The sequence below is a fragment of the Anabrus simplex genome, chromosome 7 (genome assembly GCF_040414725.1).
Source record: "Anabrus simplex isolate iqAnaSimp1 chromosome 7, ASM4041472v1, whole genome shotgun sequence".
Lineage (NCBI taxonomy): Eukaryota > Metazoa > Arthropoda > Insecta > Orthoptera > Tettigoniidae > Anabrus > Anabrus simplex.
Genome location: NC_090271.1, coordinates 162,140,895 through 162,155,240, shown reverse-complemented (window position 1 = coordinate 162,155,240; position 14,346 = coordinate 162,140,895). Strand labels below are relative to the sequence as shown.

At 39.7% G+C, this 14,346-nt stretch overlaps 1 protein-coding gene across 3 annotated transcripts in view; it reads left to right on the top strand.

Annotated features, from left to right (window-relative positions):
• Ent2 (Equilibrative nucleoside transporter 2) overlaps positions 1-14,346 on the top strand; it is a 380,023-nt gene that overhangs the window by 328,715 nt on the left and 36,962 nt on the right. For all 3 annotated transcript variants that reach the window (XM_068228631.1, XM_068228632.1, XM_067151422.2), the window contains one exon: positions 2,671-2,873. In XM_068228631.1, the coding sequence (XP_068084732.1) occupies positions 2,671-2,873 (203 nt within the window). The remainder of the gene's footprint in view (positions 1-2,670; positions 2,874-14,346) is intronic.

Sequence of the window (14,346 nt, the reverse complement as noted above, 5' to 3'; positions counted from 1 at the left end):
CCACAGGTCCCTTGTATCAATATACTCGGAAGGTATCCCTGAACAACCTCCGAAAATTTGTCAGTGGCGTTCAGCTTCACTCTGTATATATCAGGATGTTCTTACTGGCATTTGTTCACAGCTGCTGTATGCATATAAGAATGTTGTTGTATGTATTAGGTCACAAGTGCATAACAGGAGCACCGGGCTGTTTGGCTCAGACATTCCAACTTGGCAGGTTTGATTCTGGCTCAGTCCGGTGGTAATTGAAGGTGCTCAAATACATCAGCCTCATGTCGGTAGATTTACTGGTACGTAAAAGCTCCTGCAGGACAAAATTCTGACACCTCAGCATCTCCGCAAAAATTGTCAAAGAATAGTTCATGAGACGTAAAAACAATAACATTAAATATTCATATCGGGAGGCCGCCTGGCAGCCATGATCGTTAAGGCTTCAATTGTTTACAGTCTGAAGCCATGGTTAGCCACTTCGAGTCCCATTGGTGGAAAAAACGTTCACCATCAGAATGTTGGCCAGCAGGGTAGGAGAGTTGTTGGTATACAGTTTCTAATCACTAGATGCATACCAAAAGCCTGGGTTCAATTCCAAAACCTCTCCTCAGTGCTCGTATGGAATGAGTGTGTATGGTGCTGTTGGTGGTGATCCGTCTGTAAGATGGAGACATTAAGACTTGAGCAGGCCCCTTGGTGTTATTTAACAGGAAGAAGCTATTTGTCAATATCCGGTTTCACCCTCTCCTACCTCATTACCATCTTTTATCGTCAGCACACATCCAGACATGGAAAGACCTGCACCAGGCCTCTCTGGAGTCCACACAACATCAGTCTTTATGCATATTAGGATGTTCTTGTGGTATTTGTTCACAGCTGCTCTATGAATATCGGGGCGATTTTTCTGGTATTTGGAAACCTCAGGTTAATTTTTAAAAATATTTTCTAGTGCTGTATTGAGTACAGCAGTTCACTATTGCAATGAACCAGAAAGACAAACTTGAAGAGTTGACCAGCTGCTGTTAGCTCATATAAGCCCCCATAAGAACAGGGCCGAGACATGTCGTTGAAGTCTGCAGTTGAGCTGCTATAATTGTGCCGCACGCTCTCATGCTTACTTTATGCTCACGCACTTGAACATTAAGCTCAGTGTCATATATGAGGTAGGGAGAGTGCCCAGAACAGGCAGGCACCATCTCCTGTGTTAGGGACAGTAGTACAGGGCATCATTTTCCATTAACAAAAAGTCAATTATCTTATTTTGAATCAAGAGTACAAATTAAAAGATTACAATTTAAGAATCCAGAAGGAAGTTATTGAAGTCAATAATCGAAATCCAAAATTAAAATCCGATTGAAAGTGCCATATCTAATATCTTGTAGTGCTATGTTGTCATCATTGCCTACATTATGGAAGGAATATACGTAATTCCAAAATTTCTGGGCTCAGTAGTATTGGCTGGGTATTGCTGAATGAATGAGCGAATCAGTCGGTCAGTACATCTAATTTGATGTATTATGTATGTAATCCGCTGGATTGGGATCCCCATGTGTTGGTTGCCATTGACACCAGAACACCAACGCCTGCATTTGGAGTAGTGCCTTGCCCAGGAAGCATGGACAGAAGATGACTGGCGTCACATCATGTTCAATGATGAGTCCCGCTTCTCCATAACCTCCGATGATCATCGTGTGCGGGTTTGGCGGCGCAGAGGGCAGATCCTGCCCATACTGTGGAAAGACACACAGGCATAATCCCTGGCATTGTGGTGTGGGGAGCCATAGGATATGCGTTCAGGTCACCTCTAATAGTGCTTCAATAGACTTTGATGGCATAGCGATACATCACAGACATTCTGAGTCTGCACGTCCTACTCCTTAACGCACAGCACCCTGGGACAGTGTTCCAACAAGATAATGCATGTCCACACAAAGCACGTGTCTCTATGGACTGCCTAGAGCATGTTGAGGTCCTCCCGTGGCCAGCATAATGCCCAAACCTCTCCTATCATTAAACACGTGTGAGGTGACATTGGAAGGGAACTTTATCCCAGTTCCAACCTGCGGGATCTGGAGGGACACTTGCAACAACTCAGGGCGAACTTGTTTCAGGAGAGGATCCAAAGGCTGTTCGACATCATTCTGAACCTCATAATGGCGTGTATTGCGGCCGGTGGGGGTGACACCATACTGACCTAGCGCCAACTTTCCACCTGTAACTGCCAACGGCCTTGTCTCTTTCTTCCCATATTGCAATCAGTTCAATAAAGGCGCGTGGTTTTCCAGCATATATAGTTTCATTCACTTTCAACCACTCCTTCTGGGTGCTTTTTTTGTCAGGCAGTGTATATCACACTTAGTTGCTTACCAGGAGAATTTCCTATGCCATATACATCAGTGTTCCCTTGTCTTTAATCAGTTGGAGGTTTGTAATAGACACCACGATTGTTTGTGACTATTTTTTTTAAACATGTAAATATTTAAATTAACTGGTGATTTTTGTAGTGCTGTTCTGGCCCTAAGTAAAGAATAGCTTTTTATTGCAAGAGTTCTTTTTTATGTAACAATGTAAGAAGATCCTCACCTATGTTGTTACCAGGACGAAACGAGCAACTGAAACTGTGTACCTTTATACTTCTGTCAGAGGAGTTTATTTGATGATCTTTTTTTTTTTTTTTAGCCTGGTCCAAAACACCTGGTTATATTTGTTGTGTTACGGGTGTTGTTCATTCCCTTCTTCCTGGCCTGCAATTACGTTCCCCTGAACAGGAATCGCTTGATCCCAGTGTTCATCGAGAATGATTATGTGTATTGGGCTGGAGCTGTGTTGATGGGCCTGACAAGCGGACACTTCAGCTCTCTTGCAATGATGTACTGCCCCAGGTGAGAGAAACATGATTTACATTTGCTTAGTTACCCATTCCTGTTGAAATAATAATCAATGGGAAGAAACATACAGGTGACATATCAAGAAATGTTCAGAAAGAAACATGAATAGGAACAAACACACAATTGGATAAACATATTGTGTTTCCTTGTTATCGTGTCATTGTGCTTTATTTAGTTTGTGTTCCTTTTAATGTTCCTTTCTGTATACGACTTGAAGGTACCTTTTCATTTTTGATATTGCTCTGTAGAGATAGTTCTTTCCTTCTGTGTTTGTCATATGTTTCTAGTCTTTTGACCCCTGTATTCATCTTTCTTTCCTTTTTGTGTGTTTACCCAGTTTTCTTCTGATCCCATTATTGTCGTTAGTTCTGCACATATTTGTGGCACAGTTTTATACCTGTTCATTTTGCTAGTAATTCTATGAAAATATTGCATCATCTTTCAGTTTTGTGAGACTGTCCTGGTCGTCGTAGCTGTTGGTTTGATGGTGGTGGGGGGGGGTGGGGAGAGATTGTATGACACCTCCCCAATAGAAATATCACATTCTTTAGCATATAAACTATGTTAAAAAAAATAACTTTAACTACCAGCTACACATTAAATTACATTTAATACACTGCCAGGTGAATAAGAAGCTTAACACTTCCTCTCCTTTCCAACCCCCTCCCCTCTCTCTCAGAAATATATATTAGATGAGCCTCAAGGGTTATAAATTTCATGTTGTTGGTCCGTATTGAACTGAGATTACATATAAATTGTAAACATAAACGTTTTCCACCTATTCAATACATAGTTTTATTTACACTGTGTGTATTTACATTATATGGGACTAGTTTCAACCCTACTCGGTGTCATCATCAGCCATATTGTTGTCTATCCTTCTATTCTTCTTTCTGCGTACTTTGCTTTTTCACTGGCTTTTTCTCATTTTAATAGCTCCCATTTGTTCCGCTATGATCATATCACCACGTGCAATGTCTACTTACAACTCCAGAAGAATTCTGAAACTTCATATTCAGTCTGCACAGTTCCGACAATCAATCCTGCAGTCATATCAACATAGTCTGGTTACCTAATATGCCAAGTATCAAAATTTCTGCTTAAGCTGATACAGTGTATAATCAACTCCTCACAGATTCTTCTAGAGAGAACAGTGTACACATTTGTTACTTGAACATTTGTACATACTTGTATACTTTTATTATAAGTGTCACGTTATATTGTGTTCAGTCTTAGTACCATAACACTCGGTCCACAACCGTAATGTATTACCAGGACCTGCTGAATTATATCTGAAACACCCTGTGTCTAAAGAATTTGACTCAAGTTGATTCACAACATAGAGCATCTCATTTGTACTTCTATACCCAGACTTTTTAACGTATTTGTGTACTTGTATTATATATTGCTCACATATTGTCACACATAATATTTCACTTTCATATGCAACATTTTTAGCACCATAGCACTTCGCCTAATTCAACCACACATCATAGTGTCAGTTATATATATGTTTCATACTGTTCTTACTGCTCATGAGAAATATGTTTTAGGATTTCGTCAAATATTGTGTGTTGTTTAAATATGGCTGATGATGACCCCGAGTAGCGTTGAAACTAGTCCCATGTAATGTAAATACACACAGTGTAAATAAAACTATGTATTGAATAGGTGGAAAACTTTTATGTTTATAATTTATATGTATGAGCCAGAATTACATGCTCAGTACAATATATTGCCATAAACTTTTAAGCACTCCTTATTACAACCTTAAAAAATCATTAAAAAGACAATTTTATAAGAGTCATGTCAAGAAATGAAAGGAGCGGAAATTGCATACATTTGTCCCATTGACAACGTCTGGATGGTCCTCCTCCAAGCCACTGCTGGGGGAGCTCGTAACCACACAACCTCCTGAATAGGATCCGGGACCCTCAGTAACAGATGTTACAACCTTTTGCATGAATAGCATCTTTCATCCTATCTAGTGTCCGACTCGTTGGCTGAACGGTCAGCGTACCGGCCTTTGTTTCAGAAGGTCTCGGGTTCAATTCCCAGCCTGGTTGGGGATTTTAACCTTTATTGGTTAATTCCAATGGCTTGGGGGCTGGGTGTTTGTGTTGTCCCCAACATCCCTGCAACTCACACACCACACATAACACTATCCTCCACCACAATAACATGCAGGGACCTACACATGGCAGATGCCGCCCACCCTCATCGGAGGTTCTGCCTTACAAGGGCTGCACCTGGCTAGAAATAGCCACACAAAATTATATACTTTCTGGCATGTTGGCAGTTTGTCAGTATGGTTCTCTGTGATTGCATCTCATTTGGCATGAAGAACTAACCTAAGCAAGGTTTGAAAAACTTTTCGATGAACAGGATGTTCGGGTTTGTCTCACACATTCTCGATGGGGTTGTGGTCAGGGCTACGAGCTGGTCAGTGAAGAGTGACAATTCCAGTGTCCTGTAGGAACGTTGAGAAATATTGAGCAGCATGAAGAGTTCCAGGGGCTGTTCTTACTGAGAAGGTACAGGTGGCATAACACTCCCCAGGTCTCCTCCCCGCACCCTCTCCCTTCCATCCAGATATCTGAGACAACCTCAATTCATCAGTGAAAAGAACATGCTCCTGCTCCTAATTCTGATATTCTTGAGCAAATTGTGGACAAATTATCCAGTGCTGATATTAACACGGGGCCAGTGAAAGGTCTTCTTGAAACCAGATCTGCCCCATAAGTCTTTTCCACAATGTCCACTCACTAATTCTCATGTCACGCACATCCTGTATGCGATTTCTGACCTCCACAGCTGGGACAGGACAATCTTTTAGCACCTGTAGAATTTAAAAACTTGCCGGGCTAGTTAGATCAGTGCTGACCCTCTGAGTTCAAGTTGGCTCAGTCCGGTAGTATTTGAAGGTGCTCAAATACATCAGCCTCATTTCGGCAGATTTACTGGTACATTAAAGAACTCCAATGGGACAAAATTTCAGCACCTTGTCATCACGAAAACTGTATATCCTACTTCTGTTAAACAGCTCAGATGGCTTTCACTTGAACCACAGTGGTACTTATAAGTTAAGAGAATAAGTTAGATGGGTTATGGGGAGGTACATTCAGATAAACAGGGTGGGCTAGATAGCAGTAAGGATAGTATTGGGAGCTAGAAGTCAAGTAAGGATGACATAAATTTGTTAGTGGTAAACTGTAGAAGTTTTGTAAGGAAAGGAATAGAATTAAGTAATTTAATAGACATATACTTACCAGATACTGTAATAGGAATTGAATCATCGCTAAGAAGTGATATTAGAAAAAAGAAAATCCACAGCCTGTTTCCAGTCATATGAGTGGGTCAGGAGTGGAACGAATAAAGCTTCCATCTAGCGGCGAGGATGGGAATTGTGCCAGCTGCCGAAGCCTGTCACATCCTCTGGGGCAATGATTAATGAATGATAGATGAAGTGAAATGATACTGGAGAGTGTTGCTGGAATGAAAGATGACAGGGAAAGCTGGAGTACCTGGAGAAAAACCTGTCTTGCCTCTGCTTTGTCCAGCACAAATCTCACATGGAGTGCCCGGGATTTGAACCATGGAACCCAGCGGTGAGAGGCCGGTGCACTGCCACCTGAGCCACAGGGGCTCTAAGAAATGATTTTATGGATGTGGAAATTTTCTCCCCAAACTGGAGTGTTTATCATAAGAGACAGGTTAGATTCCAAGGGAGGGGGGTATATCATACTGGTGAAGGAAGAATTTCTAAGCTATGAGAAAGTTAAGGATGAGAAATGAAATTCTAGATGTTAGTTTCATCTCTAAAAACAATAGGCAACTTGATGTCTTTTGGGTGTACAGACCTAGGAAGGGAGACACTGATGCAGAATTATTTGAAAAGATAATCAGCTATGTGGGAAACAACACTGAAAAGAACATAATTGTAGCAGCTGATCTAAATTTACCAAAGGTTGAAGATAATGCAAACAAGAGAAATCATGACCAGCAAGTGGTAAATAAGTTAATCTGGTAAGGACAGTTGAATCGGAAAGTGATGGAACCAACTAGAGGGAAGAATATACTAGACGTGGTGCAGATAAAACCAGATTAGCTGTATAGAGAAAATGAAGTGATAGATGGTATAAGAGATCACAAAGCTGTTTTCATTGTAGTTAAAAATAAATGTGATAGAAAGGAAAGTTGTAAAAGTAGGAATATTAGGCAGTACCAAATGGTTGTCAAGGCTGGCATAAGGTAATTTTTAAAAAGAAATTATCAGTGAAAAATAGAAAAAAATATTAACGCTCTGTGTTATGGGTTTAAGACAATTTTTGAGGAGTGTGAAAAAAGGCATGTACCTTTAAAGGTGATACGGTATGGCAAAGATTCATTATATTATAACTAGACATTGGATTTTTAAATCACTAATATAAGCATGCAACCATGCTGCATAAAGTGGTCAAATATGCATTAAAGTATGCACATATTTCCATGCTATTAAACATGTGTACGAAGTGCAAACGTAACATTCCTTTACTAGACAATGCGATTCACCCAGACCAATATATAAAGTGATGATCATGAGTAAACCACTGAATGAAAAACAAAAAAATCATACTACTTACAAATGTGGCTATTCTACTAGTTCAAACAATCCGTGCATCGTTTGTGAGATGTATCAATGTATCAGTGTTCATAGTTAAAAAAAAAAAAAAAATGCATACTTCTTCTAGATAAGACATAGTGTGTTAATCAATGCACATGATAAATCAATTAGTAAGGTTTTAAGAAAACATGAACGTGAAGAAACACACTTAAATACACATTCGTCTTTCATTTTGCACTGCACACACTACTTTTCCTGTCCATAATTTACTTTGCAATACACTGCAACAGCCTTCTCCACATTTTCTGGTTTTAATCTGTGGCATTTGTTTATAACTAGCTTCAGTGCAGAGTATTATCTCTCTACATCTATGGATGTGACAGGACAGTAGGCCTACTTAAATTCGGGAGTGAGAGGAGTTGTTAAACATTCTGGTAGATCTACATTATCAGTATCAGCCAACCGATGTGCCAGCCACAGCAGTACAGTTGTTCTTAGGTCATCATCATCATCACAGCGCTGACCTTCTAAATGTTTTTTCAAGTACAGGAACAAGTGGTAGTCACAAAGCGCTAGGTCAGGACTGTACAGAGGATGATCAGTTTGTTCCCATCCAAATGAAGCTATGATGTCTCGGGTTCGATTAGTCTTGTGAGGTCACTCATTGTCATAAAGCAAAAGAATCTCCCTTCTGAGCATGCCACGCCGTTTGTTTTGGATTGCACAACGGAGTTTACTTAAGTTCTCACAATAAATCTCTGCATTATTGTGTTGCCCTGGTGCAAAAAATCCACACACAACACACCCTGCCTAACCTAAAAAACACAGTGCACAAGAGTTTGCAAGCTGAAATTGTTTGCTTGCACTTCGCTTTCTTGTGTAATGTTGAGTTTCTCCATTTCATGGAGCACGCATCCTCTGAATGACGACCAAAGCGCTGCAGCCACTTCATTTAAAAATGGTACCTTTGATTCCAGCGTAACATAAGCCACCTATGTTTCATCACCGGTGACTATTCAGCTTAGGAACGCATCACTTGCATCACTGTACCGCTCAAGGAATGTGAAAGCACTGCCTACGCGCTTGGTTTTGTATACCTCTGTCAGCATCCATGGTACCCAGCATGAGCACAACTTCCGATAAACTTAGTGACCTGACACACTTTCATAAAAAGCACTTCTTGAAATTTTAGGCAAATCATAACTTAATGACAAAATCTTAAAGCGTCTGTTTTCTCGAACCTTTGCATCAACTATTTGCACCAAGTCTTGAGTATTGACAGACTGTCGCCCACTACACTTCTCGTCGTGGACATTAGTACGCTTCTTTAAATTTTCTAACCCATTTTCTTACTATTCCTTTGCTCATAGTGTGTTTTCCATACACTTCACTAATCTGCCGATGAATTTCAACAGCTGTCACATCTGTTGCATTTACAAAACGAATAACAGCACGTCGTTCACACTCGGTGGGATTGTTAATTGTCAGAGGCATTTTCAATACACACAAACTAACATAAATACGGGCAAAAGCTTTGTGGCTAGCCTACAGATGTATGTACTGAGCGTGCATGCTCTGAGCAATGACCGAAGCACTGCAGTGGCCATATTTAAAAACTGTAACTTAAAAAACATGCTTCGTAATTGGCTCTCTTGTGAGTTTGAGTGAAAAATGGAAAGGGATGTATAGGTACTTCAAGGCAGAAACAGGTTCCAGAAAGGACATTCTGAAATGGCCATGGGAAGTGTATACATGAGGATTTACAGAAGGCAGAAGTATATAGTCAGCAGTATCTAAATATAGTTGGATATAAGGATGATTTCCAGGTAGATGAGGTGACAAATACTAGCAAAGTACTGAAATTTGCCTATGATAACAAAGATATTTACCGAAAGACACAAAATTTGAAAAGTAGAAAAGCAGCTGTAATTAATAAGATTGGCGAGTTGGCCGTGCGGTTAGGAGCACACAGCTGTGAGCTCGCATCCGGGAGATAGTGGGTTTAAACCCCACTGTCTGCAGCCCTGAAGATGGTTTTTCCGTGGTTCCCCATTTTCACACCAGCCAAATGCTGGGGCTGTACCTTAATTAAGGACATGGCCGCTTCATTCCCATTCCTAGGCCTATCCTCTCCCATCGTCGCCATAAGACCTACCTGTGTCGGTGCGACGTAAAGCAAATAGCAATAAAATTTCTGGGGAAATATTAAAGGAGCCAGTTGGTTGAGATATAGTACCATGTCTGAAGTACATAATTGATTACTGTTTGCATGAAGGTGCTATACCAAATGAATGCAGAGTTGCTATAGTGGCCCAAATATACAAAAGAAAGAGTGATCAACATAAAGTGGATAATTACTGGCCAGTCAGCTTGACATGCATTGCATGTAAGCTCTGGGAAAGCATTTTTTCTGATTATATAGACATGTTTGTGAAATTACTAACTGGTTTGGTAGAAGGCAGTTCGGGTTTATGAAAGGTTATTCTTGTGAGGCTCAACTTGTAAGATTCCAGCAAGTTATATCAGATGTTTTAGATTCAGGAGGTCAAATGGACTGTGTCACTATTGACCTTTCTAAGGCCTTTGACATGGTAGATCATGGAAGATTATTGAAAATGATGGCTACTGGACTAGGCAAAAGAGTGGTTGATTGGCTGGCTAGATTTCTAGAAAATAGAACTTGAAGAATTAGAGTAGGTGAAGCTTTACCTCTGTACTCTTAAAGAGGAGGATTCTGCAAGGCAGTATTATTGGTCCTCTGTGTTTTCTTATTAATTACTGTATGGTGTAATAAATATGTTACAGGATTGTGAGAGACTGTAAAAGGACGTTGACAAATTCGTGAGATGGACAGCAAACAATAGTGAAAAGTCAGGTTGTAGGTTTCACCAAGAGGGAAAACCCTGTCAGTTTTAATTACTGTGTTGATGTAACTGTAACTCATGGGGATTACTATAAGTAATTAGGTGTTAATGTAAGGAAAGATCTTCATTGGGGTAATCACATAGCGGGATTGTAAATAAAGGTTAGATCTCTTAACGTGGTTCTGGGGGTATTTAGGAGTTGTATTTAGGAGTTGTATTAAGGATGTAAAGGAGAGGGCATATAAGTCACTGGCAAGACCTTAATTAGAATACGGTTTTAGTGTGTGGGACCCTCGCAAGGATTACTGGAAAAGATCCAGTGGAAAGCAGCACGATTTGTTCTGGGTGATTTTCTCAAATATGCAGTGTTATGAAAATGTTGCAAACTTTGTGCTGGGGAGTTGTGGGAGTAATGTGACAAATAGCTTGACTAACTGGAATGTTCCAGGCTGCCTGTGTTTGGAATGACATTTGTCGAAGAATAATCTTGATTGGAGCTTTTAAAAGTAGAAATTATCATAACATGAAGATAAAAGTTGAAATTCAAGAAGACATATTGGAGAAAATACTCATTTATATATAGGAAGAGGCATTAGGGATTGGAATAATTTACCAATGGAGATGTTTGATGAATTTCCAACTTCTTTGATATCATTTAAGAAAAGACTAAATAAATGGTAGGGAATCTGCCACATTGGATTTTCAGACTGCAAGGTCCATTGTCAGTGATTAAAATTATTTAATCATATTAATCCACATAGGTGTGTTGTATAGATAAAATTCAGCCAAAATGAAATAAACATTAGAAGGGCTAGCTAGACACATCATTTCAACTACAACTCACCTATGTGGATTAATATGTCTTAAATAATTTTAATCACTGATAGGGGTGATGGTGAACCTTAGAGTCTGAAAACAGGTTTGGAACTAAAAATTGTCTGCTGATTTGACTGTCCAATTTTAATAACAATAATAATTCAACCATAAGCACTGTTTTAACATACAGTAGAAATCTGCTATAATGAGTACGGTATATAGCGAGAACTCTGTTGTAACGGCACCTTTTTTCTTTCCCTTGAAAATTCCTCTCTATTATTCTGTGTATTATCGTTTGGTTACAGCGAGAACCCTGTCACTGATGCGTCCATTATTACGAGTGATTAAGCGCACATAATTTTTTTCCATTATCAATATTTATGCACTCCAGTGATTATATTGAATATGATCGATCATCTTCAGTATAGATTTTTTGATATGTGCACTAGTGAACACTCTTGTTGACATTTTAACTCGAAGGCAGTATCAGAGTCGATTAATAATACCCGTCGACTGGTGTACTATGAGCACAATTCGAATGAAAGAGAACCTGTTTCCGTAATAAATGCGTAAATAACGTGGCTGATAGCAGTAGTTAACTCATTGGAAATAAAGGCTGAAGTAAACAATCACTTAATTTTAAAACTATGTACTGAAATTAAGCAGTAATGTGATACACCTCAAAATACGGTATGGAGTAGATCACTGATTTTGAAGGTTAGTTTATTCAGTAAACCTCGTTAGGCGTTTTTGCAGGGGTCAAGGAAAGATAATGTGTTAAGCGAAAAAACATACTATTGGATACACAAATAAAAACAATCCAACACGAAATGTAAACACTATGGTTTTTTTTTCCAACATGCATCCATTTTACGTCATGTATGCGCAGGTACAGTGAAAGATATAGACTATCTACCATTTCTAAAGATGTGATGAGAGTATTAAAAGGCGTGAAAAAGACGAGAGAATAAATAAGAAAACCTTTTCCACTAGGGCTTATTAAATAAAAATAGTGTCAAAAGGTGTGTAAAACACTTGACAACACATATAAAAATGTGTGCAGAGGGGCCCATAAAAGTATCGGTGCATTATTGCAGATCACACACATTCTAAAACAAATGCCAGCTGAAGCTTTGTATTTCAGACCAGTGGGTTAAACATTGTTTTCTGGTCACACTCTTTGAGCATGCATTTGGAGGTTAAAATCGACCATGTACGACAGAAATGACTTCGAGCATCACCTTGAATGCAACAACACTTCAATAGACTAGACGTGCAAGTTTCAACATACGCACCACAGTTGAAAGATGCGGATGCCTGTCCACTTCCTGGATTTTGTCTTCGTTAGTAAAGCGATTTCACAACTTTTTTCACTATCTATAATGGACCTACCACAAGACAAATGTGCACCACGCTAGTCAGCTTGACACAATTATGTTCCTAATCCTTAGGTTTTGTATGTCCTGACAAATATTCACCACCCTTCAATGTTATTACAGACTATGATTCTTATTTTAAATCCATATTGACGGTTGAACTTCATACAAAATTGTACAAAATCTTTGTCTTAATTGGACGTAAAATATATAGTATTGACTAGGAGGATTAGAATAGGTTTTGTTCAATTTTGTAAAAACCCTTCAATGTGTCACTCAACACACAATAAATTTCTAACTTCAGAATGGAATGTGAAATACAAACACAAACAGGCTTACTGGGTTATTCAAGCATTATCAATGAAAACCGGAAAGCAAAACTGAACTTTCCGGAGGCTAATAGTTTGTTTTCCGAACCTTGCTCTCCCAATTTCCAGAATTCAAGGCCATTTCCCGTTTTCGTATAACTTTAAGCCACTTGGCAAAAATATTCACGTCTTGTCTAAGCAATGCATTCATCCCTCCGTCTTGGAACAGAGCAATGATAATTCTCCTGCACAAAAAAGGGAACATACATGACATCAGAAACTATCATCCTATTAGCTTGCTTTGTGTCCATTACAAGGTTTTCACCAAGGTAATGACAAATAGAATCAGTTCAACACTTGATTTTGCCCAGCCAATTGAACAAGCAGGTTTCCGCCAAGGTTTTGGAACAATCAACCACATATTCACCCTTCGTGAAGTTATCAGCAGAAGTAATGAATATCATATGCCGCTCTGTCTAGCCTTTGTGGACTTTGAAAAAGCTTTTGACTCAGTGAGCCACGCTGCTGTTATGCAAGCCTTAGCCAAACACGGCTTTAATGCTGCCAACATAAGAGTACTCCAGCATATCTACAAAACCTATTCAGCCTTCGTGAACGTCAATGTGCCAACCACGAATTTTCCCATTCAAAGAGGTGTAAAGCAAGGCAACCCCATATCTCCCAAGCTGTTCTCAGCAGTATTAGAAATGGGCATGTCAAAACTCAACTGGCAAAGTACAGGAATCAAAATCAATGGAAAAAGGCTGAACAATTTAAGGTTTGCAGATGACATTACACTTTTGGCCAACGACATCGATGAACTACAAACTCTAATACAAGATCTTGTCTCAGCCTGTCAAAAAGTGGGACTATCCATGAACCTTTCTAAAACCGAAGTAATGCTCAACAAATGGGCCCCAGCAGGAAAGCTGCGTGTGGGAAATTCCGCATTACAACAGGTCAGTGAGTGTGTCTATCTTGGGCAACTTGTAAACATGAAAGGGGACTTAAGACCGGAAATCTTCCGGCGTATCAAACTTCAGTCTTCAAATCCAACGTGCCAACCCACCTAAAGAAGATAGTCTTTGACCAGAGTGTTCTCCCTGTACTGACTTATGGTTGTGAAACCTGGACATTGACCGAGTTTGTTAAGCATAAACTCAGAACAACCCAAAGAGCTATGGAACGGTTTATGCTAGGCTTCACGAAGAAAGACGGGAAGAGAGCAGATTACATCAGGTCAGTCACAAAGGTCAGTGACATTTTAGAAAGGGTGTTTACCCTAAAATGGCAGTGGGCAGGCCATGTTGCTCGGAGAACTGATGGTAGGTGGACAAAGCTTGTGCTTGAGTGGAGTCCGAAAGATCATCTGAGACCTAAGGGAAGATTACCGGACAGATGGAATAAAGACATCCGGAAGATTACTGGGATCAATTAGCAGAACATCACTCAACACTGTCCCAGATGGAGAGACCTCATGAAAACCTATCTTGCTTCGGA